General features: G+C 36.2%; 1 protein-coding gene across 4 annotated transcripts in view; it reads left to right on the top strand.

Moving 5' to 3' along the window:
- CBLB (Cbl proto-oncogene B) overlaps nt 1–24,493 on the top strand; it is a 219,748-nt gene that overhangs the window by 141,595 nt on the left and 53,660 nt on the right. For all 4 annotated transcript variants that reach the window (XR_004299783.1, XM_032406461.1, XM_032406460.1 and 1 more), the window contains exons 11-13: nt 14,521–14,706; nt 16,285–16,650; nt 24,200–24,294. Coding sequence is in view for 3 of the 4 variants with exons in the window: in XM_032406461.1 (XP_032262352.1) it covers nt 14,521–14,706; nt 16,285–16,650; nt 24,200–24,294 (647 nt within the window). In the remaining variant the exon portion in view is untranslated. The remainder of the gene's footprint in view (nt 1–14,520; nt 14,707–16,284; nt 16,651–24,199; nt 24,295–24,493) is intronic.

Here is a 24,493-nt window from a genome sequence, read left to right as displayed (position 1 = left end):
CAACCGAAGGGAATCACTGGTGACCTAAGGCGCGCAGCAGAATGTTCAGGGAGACTCTCGTGGTCTACCCACCTCTTCTCACCTACTCACAAGACCGGGCATGTTCTGTTCTCCCTGGCACACTGGGGAGCTTTCTGTCCAGGTTGCTGAGAGGTTTTGTTTTTTTTTTTTTTTATTAAAGATTTTATTTATTTATTTGACAGAGAGAGACACAGCGAGAGAGGGAACACAAGCAGGGGGAGTAGAAGAGGGAGAAGCAGGCTTCCCGCAGAGCAGGAAGCCCGATGCGGGGCTTGATCCCAGGACCCTGGGATCATGACCTGAGCTGAAGGCAGACGCTTAACGACTGAGCCACCCAGGCGCCCCCTGAGAGGTTTTTATACTGGTCTTCTTTTTAGTTTACCAAGAGAAGACTGGGGGTCTCAGACATTCATTGTTCCAGAAGTCCCCCCCTTCAGCGGCTTAGTTGGCAGTCCCCGGGGTCATTTCCTAAAGCGCCACTGCAGATTTCTCTCCTTCCCTCTGGCAGTTGTGAGATATTGGAGAAATTTAAACAACTCGTAATTATTTGTTTGTAAGTTGAGGAATCATATTTCAACTAAATGTCTTCATGTGCACTTATCTGCTTCTAGTTAATTAAACAGATTGTAAATTTTATAATATTTCATAAATCCCTGCCACTTAACTTTCAGTAAAACCTCAATTTTAGTGTAGATTGAAGCATCAGTTCTCTCTAATTGGGAAAAACGTTGCTATGACATTATGTTCTCATAACACTTTATATGTACCTCTGTCTCAGGAGTTACACGAGATTGTTTTATTTAGAGGACCACCTTCTCCATTAGACTATTAATTCTTAAGGCCAGTGTCAATGTCTTCTTTCTTTTTGTGTTTTCCTGGTACATAAACACATGCAGTAAATATTTATTAAGTGAAATAATAGATGGACATGCATGCTCACATGCTCTTTGAAATCGGTGACCTGATCTAACACATCTTTCTTTATTCCAAACTGAAGACTGAATATAAATGTACAAAATATCAAATTATAGATTCTATTCAGTTTTTTTTTTTTAAAGATTTTATTTATTTATTCATGAGAGACAGAGAGAGAGAGAGAGAGAGAGAGAGGCAGAGGGAGAAGCAGGCTCCCAAGGAGCAGGGAGCCCGATGCGGGACTTGATCCCAGGACCCTGAGATCATGACCTGAGCTGAAGGCAGACGCTTAACCATCTGAGCCACCCAGGTGTCCCTCTATTCAGTTCTAACAGCTGAGGTTATAAACAAATATCACACATTTTGACACAATAGCTCTTCTACCTGAATCTTCTTCCTCTCTGTTTTTTCATTCTTTTGCCTCATTCACTCATTCAGTCACTCATTCATTCATTCATTCATTCGTTCAACTTCCAGAGTGACTGTAAGTCACTGTCCAGTGGAATGATTCAGTTTTCTTCTATCTGCTATTTCAAATACTCCTCTTTCTCCTGTTTATGAGCAGGTTGACGACTATATTGTGAACTAATTTTTGCCTGTCTTAAACATATCTCATTCTTTAAATTAGTAATGCTTCTATCATAGCATGGAGGACTGAGCTCTTTGTATATTCCTGTTACCATGGTGATATCCTGTAGCTGGAGTTTATAAATAGTTGCATACTGAACATATAGAATATCTTATTGTTTCTTTTATAAATATATTAATGCTAATCTTACAGAAGCAAACAGAATGTATAAATCTACAATACAGCATATGGGTTACCATCCTAGAAATAGTCTGTTTTATGTTTTTAACTAGAAGATGTTTTAGATTTTGCTTGAAATTTTACCTCTGCCTGAGTTCTCAAGCTGTCAGAATTTCTAGGATAATTGGATCTGAGTGAGTCCTCAGAGGAAGTCTAGGGTGTGATTGGTAAGATCATGTCCTTCTCTCTGATTTCAGTCAGATCAGAGCTAAGAAAAGGTGTCTATTGCCAGTCAGAGTTTTGTTTCATTTTGTTAAAGGTGTAAGGAATCTTAAGAGTTCCTCAGCAATTATGTTGATAGAACATATTTTTCACCCGATACGTAAAATTACAAACAAAATAAAGATTTGCATTCAAAAATGAAAATGTTGACAGACTGACCAAGTATATGAACTGAGATTAATTCTTTAGGTCTTAACCGTTACATTTTCTTGAAACCATATTTAAAATTTTAATGAATGGCCATGTAAAGAGAAATACAGGTGTGACGAGGGATCAAGGGAGTCATTCTTTTATCCTTTTTTGTACATTCTCCTAATGTTGCCATCATTGGTTAAAATACATATTACTAATTAAAAACTTCATATATTACCTAATTCTTGCTTTTCCCAATAATAATGTGTGAGGAAAGGACCCATGGTATTCCTGATCCTGAGGAAAGAGTTCATGTGCACACATCAGCGTCTTTAGGAAAATGTTGCTTTTTTAATGTGACTTAGGTTCCAGCCACAGATCTCAGGTCTACGTGGGAGTAGTAAAGATAAAACTTACAACAAAAATGAAATACAAAAATAACAATAGACATTCAAAATATAGGACATGGTTCTCAACTGCAGGCCGGTCTACCTCCTGAAGGTATTCAGAAATATGTGAGGACATTTTGATTTTCACGGTGACTCAGGGGTGGGAGAAACCTGTGGCAGTTAGTGGCCGGTGATATGAGACCTCCAGCAAGCCATGGAACGGTCCCACCCAGGAAGAATTATTCTGCTCACATGCCAGAAGTCCTCACCGCCCCCACTGGGCGGTGCGGGTAGTCCTGGGTGACAGTAGCCATGCAAAGTCAACAGGTTCCTTTGCCATTTAACTTCATTCTGTTTACTGATTTTCCTAGAGCTCTCCCTGCAAAACAGTAGCAGTTTTTTTTATATCAGTATGGGATTAACCGAGGGAAAATCTGCCTTGTCCAAGGGCTGTAAGAAGTTATAGGTGACTGCAGAGACATTACAGATTCCTTTAAAATGGTTTGTATAATGAGTAGTTTAGGAGAAGCAAGCACTTGAACACCTGTACCTCATTTGAGTCAGCCTCCTTGTGGTAGGTAGACTGGAGCCCAGACGCTGTGCCTTGCTCTCCTAGCCTTTGCCCTTCTTTTCCTTCCCAGAGACTTACATAGTGCACAGTATGTCATAGACACAGTATGTCACTGAGAAGAGGTTCTTTTGTTTTCTTTTGTTTTCTTTTAACTGAATGATCGGTAGTGACACTGAAGAACAGTTCTCTTAAGGTCCCTGGAGTCCAGCATCCTGGGTTTATGTTCTACTTAATCTCAATGTGCCTTGCATTGGTTAGTTAACCCCCTGTGCCTCAGTGACCTCGTCTGTGAAACCGTACTCAGAGTAAATGAGTTAATATGTATAAAGCCGTTGGAGCAGTGCTGGTACATAGTGAATGTTAAGTATTAGCTGTTACTAACATTATTTTGTAGAGTGTTATTTAAGACGAGATACTGCTGTGCTTCTGAGAATTAAATATCAGTATTTTTGAGATGTCTATGGAAAGTTTTTTTTTTTCTCTTAGCTGCTGTTAGCTATCATTATTTAGAAAGAACTAGACACCAAAACTGTGTTGGTTTGGCAAGCAGTTGATTGCATTTCTTTGCTATATTAATATCTACATCGTTATGATTTCATGGCATGGCCACAGTAAAATAATTTATCATAAAATCATCCTTTAGGTTTAAAACTCAAAGAAAATGCGAAGTTGCCATCATTTCAGCTGAAATACTATTTTAAACACTAAATAATTTAGATAAGCTTACAATAGTCTTGTTTTCCACATAAGTAAATTGAAATAATTAAGTAGTCTCTAAAGTACAGTGAAGAGCTACAGTAACTAAATAGTAATTGTTTGTTGTTCAAACCAGCTGTACCTGGTATTTTGCAAAGCAGTGTGGGTTTCACATGAGGGCATTTTTCAGAGACTGAAGTTTATTCCTTTAATCCCCAGAATGTTCTTGTTTCTCAGCCATTTTTATGGAAATATTTCTGAATTGTATGTCACCCTTCCCTGACTTTTCAAAATTGGTTATGCAGCTGAGTGAATCAAAGGGCATAAGAAGCCACTACAATCAGCCTGAGGTACTTCTTGAAGCTTATATTTGCTATGAGATTTCGGGGGGGGGGTGCTTGCACAAAGAGAGGAGAGCCATACATTTAAATTAAAATCACATAAAATATTTGGATCAGGATGCAAAATTCATATAGATGTTTAAAGTAAAATATAAACTTCAAAGAAATTTCAGGGCTATGGAGGCTGGTCCCAAGCCAGGGGATTAGGTCCTCAAAACAGGAATTTCCAGGGGAAGCAGCATAAGTCAGCGTAGTTAACAGTGTTTAAGTTTTAATGGAGCAGCGTCTCTGAGGTTACTTCACTTGTCAGGCTGTTTGCACTTCTTTAAATGTGCAATTTTATCAACCACCTCCCCGTCAAACCTCAGGGAAGGCAACTCTTCCTCCGCTTAGTAGCTCTCCAAGGTTAAGTTTCTAACCCTTTACCTGTTCTTCACTGCTTCTAATTTGTAGTTTCTAAAAATTTCTGGAAGTTGTTAGTGGAATGTAAACAATAATAATAATTTAAAATAGTGCACCTCATTTTATACACAAATCAAATACCTGTATGCTTAGTGAGGTAACAAGGTGCCTTACATTATGTTCTTAGAGAAAAAAATGCAGCAGAAAATTTCCCCCTCTTTAGAGGACTTTTTTTTGGGGTGGGGAGGCTGGTTGTTTTTTTGTTTTGTTTCATTTCTGTATTTTAGACTTTTAGAGTGGTTTTATTTATTTATTTTTTTTCTCATTAAACTTTTGTTTTAATGGGTCTCAAAATTCTGTGACAGATTTTTGGTCAAGTTGTTTCCATTAAAAAGTACTGATTTTAAAAACTAATAACTTAAAACTGCCACACACACACACAAAAACCAAATGGTCCACAAAACATTCTCCTTTCCTTCTGAAGGTTTTATGATGCATTGTTATCATTAACCAGTCTTTTACTATTAAACTTAAATGGCCAATTGACACAAACAGTTCTGAGACCGTTCTTCCACCACTGATTAAGACTGGGGTGGCAGGTATTGGGGATAATATTCATTTAGCCTTCTGAGCTTTCTGGGCAGACTTGGTGACCTTGCCATCTCCAGCTGCCTTCTTGTCCACTGCTTTGATGACACCCACAGCAACCGTCTGTCTCACGGCAAAAGTGAAGGGAATGTACAGAGATTTCTCACATACCCTGTCCCCATACATGTGTAGTAGCTTCCCCCATGATCAACATCCCCCATCAGAGGGGCACATTTGTTACAATTGATGAACGTACATTGATACATCATTATCACCCAGAGTCCATGGTTTCCATTAGGGTTCACTTTTGGTGTTATACATGGCTACGGTTTTGGACAAATGTATAATGACACATTTCCACTATAATAGTATCATGCAGAGTATTTTCACTGTCCTAAAAATCCTCTGTGCTCTACCTTTTCTAGAATGTCATATAGTTGGAATCATACACAACATACTTTCTCAGATTGGTTTCTTTCAATGAGTAATATACACTTAGAGTAGGTTTAGTTTTCTAAGACCACGAAACTGTCTTCCAAAGTGGCTGTATCGTTTTATATTCACACTAGCAATGAATAAGAGTTCCCGTTGCTCCACATCCTCTCCTGCATTTAGTGTTGTCAGTGTCCTTGATTTGGACCATCAAAGAAGTATATAGTGGTATCTCATTGTTTTAATTTACATTTCCCTGATGATATATGATGAGGAGCATCTTTTCTATATGCTTATTTGGCATTGGTATATCTTTGGTGAAGTCTCTGTGATGGTATTTGGCCCATTTTTTAATCCAGTCATTTTCTTATTGTTGGGTTTTAACAGTTTTTTGTATATTTTGGATAACAGTCCTTTACAGATGTGTCTTTTCCAAATATTGTCTCCTAGTTTGTAGCTTGTCTTTTTATTCTCTTGATGGTTTTTTATACAGAGCAGAAATTTTTAATTTTAGTGATGTCTAATGTAACCAGTTATTTCTCTCATGGATCACGCCTTTGGTGTTGCATCTAGAAAGTGATCACCAAACCCAAGGTCATCTTTATTTCTCCTATTTATCTTCTAGGGGTTTTATTAACTGTTGTGAATGAAGGTATAAAGTCTTTGTCTATTTTTTTTTTTTTTTTTGCATGTGGATGTGCATTTGATTCAGCACCATTTGTTGAAAAGACTATCTGCTCCACTGTATTACCTTTGCTCTTTTGTCACAGATTAGTTGACTGTTTTTATGTGGGTCTATTTCTGGGCTCTTCATTATGGTCCATTGAAGTATTTGGCTACTCTTTTGACAATTCCACAGAGCCTTGATTGCTGTAGCTTTATAGTAAGTGTTGAAGTCAGGTAGTGTCAGTCCTCCAATTTTGTTCTTCTTCAATATCATGTTGGTTTATTTGTGGTCTTTTGTCTCAATATAAACTTATAGAAGTTTGACGATACAAACAAAATAACTTGCCAGGATTTTGATTGGAATTGCATTGAATCTGTAGATCAAATTGGGAGGACTCTTCTCTTTTACTCTCAGTTTCTCCCTAAATTGCTACAGATTCAAGCTTCTGGAAGTAGGACTGTGGATAAGCAGGGCATGATTCTATTGCTTTTACATCACATTCCTCATATAAGTTTTATTACCTAAAAAAAAAATGGTACAGGTATTCCAAAATAGATAACGTAAGTCATAATTGCATATGGATCAGTGCATGTGTGTGTGATAAATGTTTTTGTAATGGATACCCTCAGAATAATATTCAGTATAGGCTGTTCTTTAAAAGACTCTAGGTTTTATGTTCACAAATTAACATGAGAAAAGAACCAAAAGGATAGTTAACAGCAAGGAAACTATACTTAAAATATTATATTTTAATGATAAAAGTTTTCTTAGTGTCTGTCATTAATTTTCCTGCATTTAGGGAAAAACATTGACCTTCTAAGAGTCCTTCTCATCATCCTTAAAATATGTGGATCTACCTTGTTCAGTTATGAAAATTCATTAAGTAAAATCTTGTTAGAAATATTATAAAATTGACTTTGATTATCTTTGGGATTGTCAGTACTCTCATCTTATTAGTAATTGGAGAGGTTTTCTCTTGTCCTGTTTTTAATAATAGCCTGGCTGGGTTTGAGGTTTCTTACCAAATGTTTTCCCATTTCCATAATAATGGATCTTATTAAAGGTTTTATAAAATTGCTCTTGAAAAGGTGTGGATAAAATGAAGAGTGACTAAAATAGAATGAATCCCCGACTATTATTGGTAATTGCTGAGCATCCTGAGATGGGCTTTTGACTACTTTACTTCTTGGGCCTTTTCTCTCAGGATTTTCTGTTAAAATTGCAAATTAGGATTTCCCTATTCATTATGGTGGTCATTAGCATCCTATTCTGAGTGCTAAAGAATTCTGTAAAGTTTGTTAGAGAAATAAAGAATAGCATTTATTCATTTCAGGAAGCAAAGGGCTAGGAAAAATTGGTAAGTATGCAGACAAAAGAATCAGATGTGGTCTTTAAATTTCTAGAGCACCAGGATTCCAATTTGTTAAAGACATACTCATCGCTACCAGTATTAAAGAACTTAGGAGAAATTGTTAAGATAGATGAATATGCTGGTATGATGGTAATACAGGCAGGAGTTAAGGTGCTCAGCTTTTGTTTTTGAAAGGAGCTGAAATGAAAAAAGATAATTTATTCTAAAGGTTTGAAAGCAAGTGTAATAGGAGAAAAAAGTGAGAATTATCCAAAATCAAGATAAAGGAATGAAATTATAAAAATCAACCATTCTGTAATGTGCAAGGATGGTTCCATCTTTCCCAACTCTTGTAGTTGCATTTATGTAAATGGTTGTTTTATATTGTGTAGTAAATTCTGTACAGTTAATTCCATGTTCATATCCCACTTCCTATACTTAACTAGTTAATTTTTCCATAGCTTTCCATTTCTTTATCCTAACTTAATAGAGTAGACAGATAAAGATGGAGTGACCAAGAAAGGACTCCATTTAAGGCAGTGGCAGAATGGACATGATCTTTTGAAGTATCCCTTGATTACTATGCCTTCTTATTACACTAATTAGATTTTATTTATTCATTAGGAGATTAAAACCAGAAGAACAGAGGTAAAAGTCTCTACCATAAAATAATGAAGAAAATAAATTAAACTGGGAAAAAATATTTATAATAATTATAACATAACAGAGGTTCACTGTCCTAATAAATCGTTCATACCAATCAATGAGGGGTACCTAAGAGAATATAATATAGATAACGAGACAAAGAACATGCAAAGCCAGTAAGCCGAAGAAGAAATACACATGGCAAAAAAATGTTACATTCTTTTCTAATTATTAAAGCAGTTCAAAGTGAAACATCAGCATGTGCTACTAAAATGCCAGTCGAATATCGAAGTAAACAAATCCAAAACTAAAAATACTTTATGCTTTTGAGGTTTGTGCAGTGGTAACCATCACACATAACTGGTAGAAGAATAAATTATTTTTACCATCTGGACAGAAAAGGTCTTATGCATATTCATAAACTTTTACCTAGTTTAGTTATGAGCCTATTATCCTATGCTCAAAACATTCTGTGATTCTGCCCTTAAAAATTAAAATGCATGTCAATTATAGTCAAATAAAAAGTTTTTTTAATTAAATAAAGTCAAAGTCTGTACAAAAAATTTAAAATGTGTATGACCAAAGACTTTTTTATTTATTACTTTACAATAGAAAAAAATTGAGAATAGCCCAAGTGTTCATGGCAGGAAATAATTATGTAAATGTTGGTATATCCATATAATTCAACCTTTAAAATTACATTCATGAAGAATGTTTAATGGCAGCTAGAATTCTTTTCCTATAATACTGTTAGCCAAGGGCGCCTGGGTGGCTCAGTTGGTTAAGCAACTGCCTTCAGCTCAGGTCATGATCCTGGAGTCCCTGGATCGAGTCCCGCATCGGGCTCCCTGCTCGGCAGGGAGTCTGCTTCTCCCTCTGACCCTCCCCCCTCTCATGTGCTCTCTCTCATTCTCTCTCTCTCAAATAAATAAATAAAATCTTAAAAAAAAAAAAAAAAATACTGTTAGCCAATATAGAGTAGATTAAAAATGTGTATATGTGATTAGGAAACATCACCAATGGCTGTGTGTACATGTCCTCAAAACCTCTTTATATTTTTCTATAATTCCAAATTCTGTGTAGTGAATTATGTTCTTTAAAATGAGAAAAAAAAAGTGGAACGGTGAACGGTGTGTCTCCTTGAAGACACAAGCAGATGAGCACAAAAATCAATACAACTTATTTATTATGGTGAACAGTTTGACAACATACATATTCCTAAACCCGTTAACTTCCGCTTTACTACTTTTGCTCTTATTATTTATTTCTGTATTTAAGATGCTCTCCAGATCAATATGAAAAAAATAAAAATTTATCGGGGCACCTGGGTGGCTCAGTCGTTAAGCGTCTGCCTTTGGCTCAGGTCATGATCCCGGGGTCCTGGGATCGAGCCCCACATTGGGCTCCCTGCTCGGCAGTAAGCCTGGTGCTCCCTCCCCCGCTCCCCCTGCTTGTGTTTCTGCTGTCGCTATCTCTCTCTCTCTGTCAAAGAAATAAATAAAGTATTTTTTAAAAATTTATGTTAAATTCTAGAAGTTTGTGCTAATGATCAGAATTAATAACAGCAAATAATCCAAATGACATTTTTGACTTCTGAATGCATTGTAAGACTTTAGTCTAATTATTCATTTAGATATTTGATTTTGTTTAGGCCTGATAGTGAAAGGAATTGTCTAGGACAAAACAAGAAATAAGGGTGGGAGCCTTTTCTTTAAGGATATCTCTAATAGAATTATCTTTTGGTAGTGAAGATGAGCAAACTTTGGAACTGTGGAGATGTAATAGGCTGCATTTTATCACTTCTATATCAAAAGAGTCAATACTCCTAATTATATCATCCAAATAAAAATTAAATGTTTTGTGGCAGCTTTTATTTCATATTTCATTTAATTTTATTAACCCATAAGGTCTCCATGAAATGGATTAATCTTTTTGTAATCTACAGGTAACAATATTAACAGGTGGGCGATTTGTGCAAGACAGTGTGGCATTTTAAAGTTCTAGCTGAAGGGGCACCTGGGTGGCTCAGTCGTTAAGTGTCTGCCTTCGGCTCAGGTCATGATCCCAGGGTCCTGGGATCGAGCCCCGCATCGGGCTCCCTGTTCAGCGGGAAGCCTGCTTCTCCCTCTTCCACTCCGCCTGCTTGTGTTCCCTCTCTCGCTGTGTCTCTCTCTGTCAAATAAATAAAATCTTTAAAAAAAAAAAAAATAATAAAGTTCTAGCTGAAATTCAAACATTACATCTAGAAAATATACGTGGATGAAGTCAGATTACACGTCTAACTATATGGTCATTGTTTTTTATAATCAGTTGGCTTTAGGACTTCAGTGTGACAGTTAGCCACACTTGAAATTCACATATTCCAATCAAGTGTATCCCTAGCAACGAAAATTCCTAATTGTTATTATTCAGGATTAAATAAATGTTTTCCTAGTCTTCTCCTCAAGAAGTTTTATATACGTGTACTAAATCTGCATTTCTATACAGAATGAAGATGGTAGTGATTTTGAGGAATATTGGATACATCATGTGGTTAAGTTAGCATAGTTCAGTCTTAGAATTGAAGCCCGAACCAGAGAATAAGTTGAGGTTTGTTGTTTGTTGTTGCTGTTTTCCCCCACAACCCTCTTTATCACACATCAGAAGTAGAGAAGAGTAAATGGCCTGAATGATCTTAGGATGGGGATTAGACATGTGGAAGAAGACACAGGAGGAAGAGCTGAGGGAAATGTCTGATGGTAGAAGCTATTTGGGAAATAGTATAAATTGGCAGGCTAAAGATGACTGGCCACATGCTTTTGTCACTGCTCAGTTTTAAAGGCATTCGTCATTCCTCCCTATGTAGGGGGAGATTCTGGTACTGTAGAATCACAGTCCTTTAAAAGACCATTAAATATTCAAACATTGTATAGAGATAGAGGTATAGTTTAAAGGAGAAGTAATTTTAGATCTCCATTAAATCACTCTCTTTGCTTCTCTTTATTTTCAGAAGGGAAAAAAGGGGCCAACTTTTCATTCTTCTCATTGAGTTGATAGGTTTTCATGTCATGAATTTTTAATGCCTCATTTAAGAATTTAATTATGAGCTGGGGTGTGAAGCATTGTGTTAGGTGTCTTTTCTCCTTAGACTATCAAATAGGAAGGAAAAATGGTGATTATTCAAATAAATTAAAAGTGGCTATTTATTAACCATCTACTAAAACTGCCTACTAAGAATGTTTACGGATGTTCATAGTTAGCATTGAATTTTGCCAGCAATAAAAGTTAATGCAAAGTTTCAGTACTCTTGATTACAGAATTGTTCATAGAGCGAAAGGTTCAGCAAAGAATAATGCATTATTAATCTAAAGGGCATTGTTAATTTATCTACTCTTACATGGGGATTTTACTATAATTCAGGGGAACTCAGGAAAATAAATAAAATATGGTAAATTTAGTCCACATAATCAATAAAGATGAAACGTTCTTTTTTTCTTCACATACAAATATATCCTCCATAAAATCTAAGTCAACTTACAGATATTGTAATGCTTCAAAATGAATTAGTTTTTCAGGAGGATGGTATGTAATCACCTTGAGAGTACAACATGAATTATCCTTAAGCAAGGTCTGCTTCCAGTTATATTCACGAAGCTGTTGAGAGTATGCTTATCTGGAAGTATCTAGAAGTTCAAGGTTATTGCTGCACCACACACATGGGTTTGGATGTCTCTCCTGATGATTTTCAGTATACCCTTTCAGTATCTAACAGTTCACTCATTTCACATCAAATCCATCCCTTTATTTAAACATATTGGGAATTTGATAACTTTAAATATTAATAATTAAAGCAGAAGTCAAGGTCTAATAGTGATGGTGGGCTGTTGGCTGTGTCAGAATTGTTTCCAGGTAATGAAGGAAGCAGGACGAGATTGTGGAAGAAAAGTGCTCAGAGGGGCAGAGGTTTTATTCAGCAGTCCGCTTTGTGTGCACCTAGCACTGAAAACGTTCTCTGCTAACAACTGAATGGATAAAGTGCTATGTATTCACTTTCTGTGTGTGTGTGTGTGTGTGTGGTTTGGAATAGGAAGTGTGGATAGTTTTGCTTCTTGAGTCTGTTTTGTAAAGGACAATAACCAGATCAACAAAGCATTTTGATCAGGTGATGTTTTGCTCATTCTCAGAGAGTGTAATCTATCCTAATGGGAACTGCGGAGAATCAGAGATCTGTGACACCTCCTGATCTGTGATACTGTGATACTGTGATACACACAGTTTACGTCAGGAGTTCTTTCTGTTAGGTGCATGATCATTTTTGGATCATTTTTATCCCAGAAGATTCAAATTCCTGACCATGTGAGGCTCCATGGCTTTTTGGGTAGTATTGTCATTTTATTAAGAATCACTGGCTGCATTAAAATCAGTTTATTGTTACTACAGAGTTTCTACTTTTTCTCTTTCTAATTTAGTAACATTTGAGGTTTTTTTTGTTTTGTTTTGTTTTTGTTTTTGCCTTATCGCAGGGTGATAAATATAAAAAAGAATCATGGAAGTACTAAAAAGAAGAAAAGGTTCTTAAAATTGTCATGTAAAATTATGGGTAAATTTGTTGACCTATTTTAGTTATTTGGCACCCTTCAGAGAAGCAGAGACTTGGCAGTTTAGCAATGTCATGACAATATTCAGGTATATCTGAGGTATGGTCTAGAAGATTTTGTGTAGCCACTCAAAATTATTTTTAAGAAGCCTCAGGGTGCCTGGGCAGCTCAGTCAGTTAAGCATCCTTCTCTTGGTTTTGGCTAAGGTCAGGATCTCATAGGTCCTGAGATCAAGCCCTGCGTTGGCCTCCCTGCTCAGTTGGGAGTCGGTTTGAAGATTCTCTTCCTGTGCCCCGCCCCCCACTCTCTCTCTCTCTCTCTCTAATAGATAAATCTTTAAAAAAAATAAAAGAAGCCTTTACAGTGGGGCCCATAATTCCCCACTCCTTAAGTGTGGTCTGTGGTCTGTGCATAGTGACTTCCTTGCAGAGAGTATAGTATAGTATGGACGGGGGAGAAAAAGGGAGTAACTTGACAGGGAAGAGACCTTGACAGATAGTACCATAGCCATGTAATCAAGGTCAGCATCAACAATGATGAATCATATTGTTGGTTTGGACCCTTGATATGATGTGGTTAAAATATTACTTGACCTTCATCTTCCTTCCAAAGCCCCATAGCCCTAGTCTAATCATGAGAAAAACACCAGACAAACCCCAGTTTTAGTTAATTAGAAAAAGCCTTACACAGTGTAACTAAGTGTGGATGTGAACACAAATCTATCATCCCCTCTCAGATAAAGACAGAATGGCTAAATCTTTGTCACTGTTGCTACAGCTTGAATTAAATTGTCAATTGTTGACATTGACTGCTCTTATATAGGTGAGTAATGTTAGGAGGAAAATAGGTTAACAGTAAGCGTAACACTCTAAAAATATGAGCATTAGGAAACAGATGACTATCAAAGCATAGTAGGTATAAAAATCAAACCTAGATCTCCAAAGAGCTAGTAACTTGCCTTGAAAAAGAAACTGCCTGATATTTCATAGCAGAATATTGTTTACCTTGGTAAGGCTATTTGATTAATTGGTATGGTTTTTATATGAAATCACAATCAGTGTATGTCACATTAAAAGAAAAATTCCAAGATAAAAAAAGGTTACACATCTATAAATCAAAGTACTTGTTACTGGCTTTTCGATGCCATTTTATCTAGAAGAGAAAGTAGAAAACCTTTAGTAGCAAAGAAAAACACTTAACTTGAGGATTTCTTTTCCATTTGAAGTCCCGGGGAAAAAACAGTTGGTCTGTTTTTATTTTAAATACACATTTTTATTTGTTAAACTCTGCCTGATTTAATTGGTTTTACAAAAGTAGGCTATGCACTGGATACATATTTTGTATGGAACAAAATGACTTCTAAGTTCTAGAATATACTATAAGTCAAAGATTTAAGAAAATTCCATAGTCTAGAAACCAAGAACAATGTGCATTTCTGCATTGTATATTTCTGGCTTCCTCATAAAATGTGGACGAGCTTCTGCGGGAAATGTTTGCATTTGATTGTTTTTAAACTATGCTTTTGCACTTCTTTTTTCCTAGACCTTGTCTGCAATATGTAGGAGAAACTTGCCCATTTATTCTTTACATAATACTGCCCTTGAGGGACAATGTGAACGCTTTCCATCTATTAATCAGAGTAAACTGAGTTTAACAGATGTTCAATGGCAGACACCTTCTCAAACCAAATGTCTTCCTTGAGAACTGAAAGGCATACACTTTCCATATCAAATCACCGTCATCTTTTGTCTTCTCTATTCCAGTGCACTGACAGGCAGAATTCACCAGTTACATCACCAGGATCCTCTCCCCTTGCACAGAGAAGAAAGCCACATCCAGATCCTCTCCAGATCCCACATCTAAGCTTGCCACCAGTACCTCCTCGCCTGGATCTAATTCAGAAAGGCATTGTCCGGTCTCCCTGTGGCAGCCCAACTGGTTCACCAAAGGTAAACGGATTTTATTAGAAACACAGATAATTTAAGTAACACTTATTGGTTGCTCAGGTTCCTTTGAATTCCATTCCTTGCATTTCTTGTGCTCTTAATTGTTTATGAAGAACTTTGATGTGTTTCTCATTTTGCTTATGGTGAGCCCACTATCGTATTTTTGCTTTATTACTATAAAAGTTACATAATTATTCAGAGAGAGCATATGTCTATAATATCTCCCTGATTTGCAAAAATGCATAAAGAGTAAATATGGTTATTCTGTAAAATGGATTTCAAAAGTCATTATATGCATTAAAATAAATTGCATGCCCTTATCGAATGATATTTTACACTCATTTTCATCGTGTCATGACAAGAAAAAATGTGATGGGAGTATATTTGCATAAGGGCTTACAATGTGATAAATTATCACCCATGTTTCAAGGTGACTCAGAAGAGGGAATTATTTGTATAGTACTTTTTATACCTGAAGGAATTAATTACAAAGAATTACAGTATTTGTGAAGTAATCACATTACTCTTTAATATTAAAGACATAATTCTAACTATGTAAATCTAAGTCCATGGTTTGTTTTAGTTTTATGAGGACTTTTTTTTCCCAAATTCGATAAGGGCATATTTTGCTTTATTAAATATAAGACTTAAAAAGTTAATTCCGTTTGGTAATATGCTCTAGAGTCTAAAATGAGTCAGAAGCACAATATTTTAGGAGTAGTTGATTGTTCTCGATTACAGTTAACTTGGTTTTATGATCAGATTAAGACTTTTTAGGATTATATTTAGTTAGAATTATGTAAACATATAGCACATTCCATTTTTTCTGTAATATTCTCTAACCATAAAAGCACAAAATCATTCATCGGATGAACCATGTAAATAAAAATAAAACCATGAGAATCACATAGATTCAATTTAGGTGCATGTACCTTCATATTTCCAGATGGGAATTAGACCGATATTTTTTCATTTTAAGGATCCATACAAATTCAGATGGGTTCTACAAATAATGCTGCTCTATTATTTATGATTTTCCACTATTCTGGTAATAACTGGTAAAACACAGGACCAGAGCAAATTTGCCCCTTATCAGTTGCTTTATGTTGCAGTAGCAAATTCGAAAATGGCAGAACCAACACTTTCTTTCAGAGATACTACAAATCAAGTTGCTCTTTCAAAAAGCAAAACAACAGCAACTTTGATAGTTTTCTTTCTCTCTCCTAAATTGTGTAAAGGTGCAAATAAATTAAGGACTAAATATTATTTTCAGTCAGTCAAAATCATCACATAATTTTGATATCTGCTACTTTTTCCTGTAGAGTCTTTATAGTCCTTAACGTTCAAGTTTATGTATTCATTTTCTACAAAAAATTCTAATGAGATATATTTGCGTAAGCTTTTCCTTAATTTTCAAAAATGTCTTTAATTGATGATAAAAAGAAACATTAAAAGATGACACAGGAATCTAATAAAATTCCATTATGGCTTAGAAAAGAAAAGTGATAATAGACTAGTCTGGAAATCATTTTTCAGTGTATGGTACAACTTCTAATTTTTTTTCCCATTGTATCTCTTCAGTCTTCTCCTTGCATGGTGAGAAAACAAGATAAACCACTCCCAGCACCACCTCCTCCCTTAAGAGATCCTCCTCCACCTCCACCTGAGAGACCTCCCCCAATCCCACCTGAAAATAGACTGAGTCGTCACTTCCATCACGTGGAAAGTGTGCCTTCCCGAGACCAGCCAATGCCTCTTGAAGCCTGGTGCCCTCGGGATGTGTTTGGAACTAATCAGTCAGTGGGATGTCGGCTCTTAGGGGATGGCTCTCCAAAGCCTGGACTCACAGCAAGTTCAAATGTAAATGGAAGGCACGGTAGAATGGGCTCTGACCCTGTGCTTATGCGGAAACACAGACGCCATGATTTGCCTTTAGAAGGAGCCAAGGTAAGAAAGAAGCAAAGCAGAAGTTAAACAGTCTTCTCAAACTCTTCTGATAGGAGGTAGAATAAAAGGTTGGGCTGTGGTTTTTTGTTTTTTGAGGGTTTTTTTGTTTTTTGTTTTTTGTTTTTTTTTTGCCTGGTGTGGCACTTCCCTGAAGGTCTTTAATTATCTCCAAGTTATAAATAATCAGAAGCTCATTTAAACTTAAAAGAAGTTAGGAAGAAGGTTCTAAGTAATGATTTAATTTTAATGTGAAGACACTAGATAATTTGCAGGAGATTTATTACACCTTCCCTTATTTCATCTGCCAAAACTTTTTCCTATTAATAACTTGTTGGTGGGAGAATGAGCACCGTTGTTTTTTGTTTTTTGGTTTTGTTTTGTTTCTTTTTTTTTTGTTAACTCACCTGGTTCTACCTAGTCTGAAAAAAGGTTGATTATAGCGTATCATAAATCGGCCACTGACATTGTTGCCAAGGACAGTCACCTTGTGCATCCAGGTAAAATGAACTTCTCCCATACATAAAGACAGCACTTCCAGGTCACTCTTACAGGGCAAGCTGTTTCTCCATAAAACTCAAAGAGACTGTCACACGTGTTGAGCTCTAACTTGAAAGATATCACCACTATCATTTATAGATCCAGGAAAGAATTTAAGCTTACAAGGAACCAAAGAGGCAGCAGCAGAAATCATTGAGTTTAGAATTCTTGGTAGGCCCTTGGCAGAGTTGTACTATAATATTTTCTGGTATTTGCTTTCATGATATTTTTGGCTCTGAGATCAGATGGTTGCCATCTTCCCTCAGCTGAAGGAGGCTTTGCCTCTTTGAAAGACTGTAATATTAAAGTGATGCCTCCCTATTGATCTTTAATTGTTATTTTAGGAGAGTAATCAATTCCTTCAAAATAATGGTTTGCATTGATGAATTCACCATATATTCAAGAAAAAAAGAAATGTGAAGTATGACACATGTATTCAACTTGTGTGTGTGTGTGTGCCCGCACATATGTGCGTGTACACATGTGCTCTTGTGTCAAGGTTAAGTGCTAATGAAACCTTTGTATAATAATATTTAACTTCAGAGGTTCTAGGGCAGCCAGGATATGAAGAGTCAAAATGTCTAGTGTGGCATTCAAAACAAAGGGGAGGAGTGCTGGGAGTTTGCCATGACTCTTTGTCCAAGACTCACCTCGGTACCTTCAGTATTTTAAATATATCATCTATTTTAAATATGAAGGTCTCTAAAGGTTTCCTCCAAGGTCATCTAAACATGTAAATGGAAGAAAAAGTATTTATAAAAGCATTTTTATAATGTTTTCTGAAAATGGAGTGCTTATCATCATCAAATGTATATTTCCATAACCTAGAATCTGGATTGAAAGGATCTGCTGGGTTGTTTTTTTTCTTTTTTTCCTTTAGCCTCTATTACTTTTCATTCATACCTGATCATACTTGTCTTGAGAAGAGTGTTAGAATGAGCTCTGACACGAATTGACTGGTTATATTTTGCAACACAGTACAATTTATTTCTTGAATGGACTTTGGAAATACTTACAGTAATTATCTTAGCCAATTCATTGAAGACCTCTTATTTCTGGATTCTTTTACATAATATGTTATACAGTTTTAGCACTAATATAAACCTGCCCTTCTAAGCCCTAGAACATACTGGCTATTAATTTTTGTATGGAAGCTTACCATTTTTTAAATGGGGTTATAATTTCTTAGGTTATAGGTATGAAATTTTATTATGTTAACTATAGGTATGAAATATTAATAGTGACTTCAGTTTTGAAGATTCCTTTAAATGTTTTCTATGTGAACTTTTGTGTCCTGACCATTGGTACATATTAATATCCTAAAGAACATTGAGTAAATTGCACAATATCTCATAGTGAAAGCTGGATTTTAATCTTGTTTAGTTCTGGCTAAATAATCCTCATTAAGATTCTTTAAGGTCTAATCTCATATGTTGTATGTATTAATAATACAATGTTTATATTCTCAAAGTTGATTTCATGTTATAACCAGACATAAAGTTTTAACCAAAATTAGACTTCTAAGATTTATGATTTCAGTCTAGTTGTTCAACTTCTACAATGGATTATAAAGAAGGATTTACATATAGTTAATGTAATAAATAATGTAAAAGAGATGTCTCTTCTTCTTCTCTTTTATTATCTTTATGAAGGAACTTCAGTAGACCACAAGGTACATCATAATTTTACAAACAGTAGAAAAAGCCTAACTCCTCTTCTCATTTCACTGTTGCAAAACCTAAGAGACTGGCTTCAGCTAACATCTGACAGAGGACTGAGTCCATCTGGGATCTTGTGGTTCTCAGTTTCTGTGATCCTGCCTTGGAGTTTGTTTCTCACCTTACATCTTTATAGTTCCTCCATCCAAACTGATTAAATTTCACATTTGTAAGTGCTTTCTATATGCAAGACCCTCCTGGTGTTCAGGATAACCAGAATCCCAGTGTTTTCTCCCCTTCCAAATTTAACAAAAGGTTTTTATAGCAGAGAACTCCTTCAGACAGAAGGAAAACTGACAAGGATAAGGCAAACCTGGTAGCTGCATTTTAACAGGGCTAACCATCTTATCAGCACAGATCAGCCAGGCTCTGGAATCAGAACGGAGTCTTACCTCCTGCTCTAGAAGTTACTTTGTGGAGGCGAGCAACGTACTACATCTTTGCCCCAACTCCACTTATTTTTCTTACCTTTTTTTAAATGAGTAGATTTATTTATAACATAAAAAATATTTGCTTATTTTTTAAAATTCCGGTATAGTTAACATACAGTGTTATGTTAATTTCAGGTATACAATATAGTGACTCAGCACTTGTGTACATCACCCGGCGCTCCTCACCACAAGTGCACTCCTTAATCGATTCTATTTCCCCCGTCCCCCCAACCCACCTCCCTTCTGGGAACCATAGTTAAGAGTGTTTCTTGGTTTGTCTCTCTTATTTTTCTTACTTTATAAAATGGAAGAATAATAGTACCTTATCTAGGAGAATAGTTACCTTCCAAATACCTAAATCCTACTCCTCAGTTCTGGAATAAAACCAAAAGTAACAGCTAGACATAAAGGAGCAGTAGAAGTTGTAACAGTTGACATTTTCATTCATTATCGTTGTCCTTTTTTTTTCTTTTTTACAAATTTAAGACCAAAATCATCATCTCTTTCTCTCCCTCCTCTCTTTTTATTTAGCATAATTCCTAATGAGTACATTGGTTGCTGAGTTAGTACAATATTTAAGCTGATGATAGAAGCAAGAGAGTGTATATGTGCTGGGGTTGGAGTGGGCAAGGGCAGGGCAGGGAAAGGGCTTGGAGGAAGAGGACATCCATGATATACAAGGAGGAAAAACAGCTTTTTAATGTATTTTTCCAACACTGGCCTTCAGCCGAAGGTAGCATGTAATTTTCTTGTTTGAAATATGAGTCTTTTCCTCCTATTTTTCATGAGAATAGTAAATGTTACAATGTATCCTCACCCCCCATACCTGGTGTGCAGTTTTTAAAGCATTTTATCATGGGAATAAAGGGGACGAGGATCTAGATATTTGGAAGTTGATGTATCTTCACATAACCCGTCAATCTCTCCAATTGTAAACAAACACGTGGTTGTGTGAAATAGGAACAACTTTCATGTAAACTTGTGTTCATTAGAGGGAATACTTCAAATGAACTATTAGCTTCCCATTATAAAGATAAGAAAACTTGAGTAAGCACAAAATGCTTAAATTAGAATTGGATGTACCTGCAGGGGGAATTCATAAAATGAACACCCGTAAATGGAGAGACAACTCGCTTTCCTTCATCATGTGTCCTCTGTCACTGTGCCACTTCCCACCATCCATTAGAGGCATTTGCCCTTTCCATTTGCATCTTCACTAGATAAATGGTAAGGGGAGCAAGAATAAATCAAATTCTAATTACACCATTTACCACTTGTAGAGAGCTGTGAGGGAAAGAGCCATTCAGCTCATCATTAAAATGAAGTGTAAGAATTTTCTGTGACTTTCATTGACTCCCTTTTCTCTCCTCCCTCCCACCTAACATCATCAAATTAGCTAAGGTAATACTTTACTTTTAATGTGAATCTGCAAGCTAAGAGTTTTTAGGTTTATCTTGTTTTATTGGTAAGAAATTTCTTTCCTGTAGTACTGTTTCCTTTCTCTGAAATTCTCAGATTCTAGCCACATTAGAAACCTGCTCTTTAATAAATATTTTGTTGGCTAGATATTTATTGTTGGTGTTGGTTTGTTTTAATTAGCTGAGGTGAAAATATTTGCATTAAAATGTTTTAAAATATCATTGGATACTTGAAATTTATCTACTTATATCCAGATACTAACGTTGTGTTAAACTATCTTTATTTGTTCCTCTTGAAAGTTTAAGAATACTGCTGTTTCTAATGTGATAGAAAACTATCTCTGACTTGCGATGTTACTTCAAGTGACATTATTCTAAAATGATCCTGTGTACAATAATCTTTTGAAGATGCTGCTAGATAAATACATTGAAAGATTCCCCTTTTTGAGATTGTGGCTTTTGCCTTTTGGTGGAGAGGCATATATTTATATGAATACCTCGAACTTATCTATAAATCTGAAGAGCTATCAAGAAATAAGTCCTCGGCATACACTGGTTTCATTTCCAATCTGATGTCATGGAAGGACAAATTTTAGCCATATTTTTGGGGTAGTGTTTGTGTGGCTTCACATACGTGGGATAAGGAAAAGGGATTGCCTTTGGGGTTTTGTACAAATAAAAGATTTTGTCTTAATTGTGCTAAGATGATCACAAAAGACCCGGTATCTCAAGGGTCCCAAATACTTGAAGCTTAATTTTTAGACAATATTTGAATCTTCTTTAAGAAGACATTTCAAACTTCAAGATTAGCATTGATGCTATCTTAAGGCATGTAGAAACATATTAATCTAGGATAACCTAGAATTTATAATAAGTTACATGATAACTCAGATTAAACTTCTTCCATAAGTCTAAACTTCCCCTACTGTCTTTTTATTTCTTCAACCTCTTTCAGCTGTATGAGTTCTTAAGATGTTTAAGACACCAGGGGAAATACAAAATGAATAAAGCAAAGTCTAGTGAGAAGGAGACAGGTGTAGGATTAGTTCACTAAAAGATAAGGCATAGGAGAAGCATTCAGAAAGAACAATATAGGCTCCTCAAGAAGAAAAACAAATCTCACTGAGATGCAGTGTAAAAGAAGAAATAAAGAAAGCTGCATGCAAGAAGGTCACTGGCTTATAGACATGAAAAGATTGGAGGGTGTTTTTGTAGACATGACAGGGAGGAATAGCATGAAGGAAGGGAGAATGGGCATAGTGAAGGAAGTCCATTTTGGATGGATAGAATAGAGAGAATAGGCAGGGTAGGTGAAATACAGCAGTGTAGATTGAAACCAATAATAGAGTGTCCTGAATTCTACACTAAATTATCTTTAATTTGTTAGACAGGAAAGAGGTTTTAAAGGTTTTTGTTGTTGTTGTTATGTGTTTTTTGGCAGAATAGTAATAGGATCAGAGTATTTAAATTGGTAGCATTTTCAATGGAGTTGTGGTACATTTGGGATAGTCAGCTGGGAAGGCAGAAGAAAAAGATGTCTCCTTAGTTAAAGAATTAAAGAAGACCTGAATCTGGGGGCCTGGATGGCTCCGTTGGTTAAGTGTCTGACTCTTGATTTTGGCTCAGGTCATGATCCCAGGGTCGTCACATCAAACCCCGTGTCGGGCTCCACACCAAGTGTGGAGCCTGCTTGAGATCTTGAGATTCTCCCTCTTCCTCTGCCCCTGCCCTACCCTCCCCCACTCCCATGCCTCTCTTTAAAAAAAAAAAGGCCTGAATCCATGGGGTTTCCATGTAAATTGTTTCAGTTGATGCTATCAGTCTACACATTTGAGGAACATTTTTTTTTCTATTTATAAACAGGCTTTTCACATTTCCAAAGAATATAAAATATTTATTTTTAGCTCAACCTGTAATTTATTGCACTCACTCAGGCAGTGGCAGCTAAAATGATTCTAAGTCTATTAGAATGGGTGCAGGTGGGAACATGGAATTCAGAATGAAATGGTGTTTGGGATCTGTTTTGTCCGCATGTAACTATAATATCGCCTCTAATGAGGGAGACATGCAAAGGAGAAATTGGAACTCTAGCACAGGTCCTAGATTTTAGAGTGAGACTTCAATGCTATACGATTTAGATTGTGTAACTCTGAAAAGCAATCATTGATATATTTCAAATGTGTTCTTTAAACCATGTTTCTTACTTTAAGTTGATAGAGAAGGGCATGGACTTTTATCTTGCATTCCAAAAGCTTCAACACCATTTTAGAAATACGAGGGGAGGGGCACCTGGGTGGCTCAGTTGGTTAAGCAACTGCCTTCGGCTCAGGTCATGATCCCGGAGTCCTGGGGTCGAGTCCCACATCGGGCTCCCGGCTCAGCGGGGAGCCTGCTTCTCCCTCTGACTCTCTCCCCTCTCATGCTGTTTCTCTGTCTCTCTCCCTTTCTCTCAAATAAATAAATAAATAAAATCTTTAAAAAAAAAAAAAAGAAATACGAGGGGAGGAAAAGAAATTGGTAATGGGACTATCGGGCTTTTCAGGTTATATTACAGCCTTTTGCCCCCATATCAGCCTACCTTTTAAATATGAGTTAATAACAGTTTCGTTAAGAGCCCCATGATAAAACCCTAATGATTACTTAAAGATTTTAAAATACGTCTAATCTTTTTTGTATGTGTGTGACTGTGCAAAGTTATTCTCTCTTTTTTTAAATTGCTTTAATTCCAAGTTGTTGCATTAGTAACAAGCAGTTGTTCGGTGCCTGTAGTATAACTGAGAAACCTGGAAATCGGAATTTCTTATTCTGAGTAATTAAACACCGGCTCTCCACCTTATTAGCAAGGTAACAATTTTAGTTTGTGCTGTTCACACGAAAAATTTCATTTAAAATTGCATGCACTTTGAAAGCCAGAACAGGTCTCTCGTTGCCAATAATGTTGAAGCTTCAGCCTTGAAAGATGAAAGGCATTTCTGATTGTACTCATGTATTGTTTTATCAAGAAGTTTAAAAATGTTCTGTTAACCCCAGAGAGATATAATTTAGAACACTTTTATTTGGGAGAATTGAAATAAGAATTGCACCAGTACTGCTTTCTCTTCACAGAATCCTATAGAGAATGGTAACTTTTCCATAAAAACTGATAGGTATTTGGGAAATTTTACTGTCTGTGCATCTAGCTACCTGTATCAGATTTATAGAAATTATAGTATGTATTCCTTCTCAATATGTTCAAGAATCACGTTGTATTATATTTTTTACATATAACTTGGTATACTCCTTTGGTTGGTGGTGAATAATCGCTATGGTGCCTCTGATATTTCACTTGTTTAAATAAACTGACATTACATATGCTTTTCAAAATTATAGTTTTTCTAAGAGCTGTTACTGTTTTAAGGTCCTCCAGAAGTTAAATTCTTAAACTAGCCCTTTCATTTCCTTTCAGGTCTTTTCCAATGGCCACCTGGGAAGTGAAGAATATGATGTTCCTCCCCGGCTTTCTCCTCCTCCTCCCGCTGCCACCCTCCTCCCTAGCATCAAGTGAGTTCTGTTGAATTTGGAGGTCATTTGTCTGTGTGTAAAGCTATGGTAAATAGTGGGTGTGAAGTACTCCATACAGAAAGTACAAGGTGAATAGAAACACATCAATAAAAATGATCCAGCCAGATTTATAAACTAATGTACCAGAAATCAAGATCCTTCCTGATTCTTTGCTGGGAACCACAGCATCTATGACACT

The sequence above is a fragment of the Phoca vitulina genome, unplaced genomic scaffold (genome assembly GCF_004348235.1).
Source record: "Phoca vitulina isolate PV1807 unplaced genomic scaffold, GSC_HSeal_1.0 scaffold8, whole genome shotgun sequence".
In the NCBI taxonomy this organism is placed as follows: Eukaryota; Metazoa; Chordata; class Mammalia; order Carnivora; family Phocidae; genus Phoca; species Phoca vitulina.
Note: the sequence above shows the minus strand (reverse complement) of the source record. Positions and strands in the feature narration are given on the sequence as shown.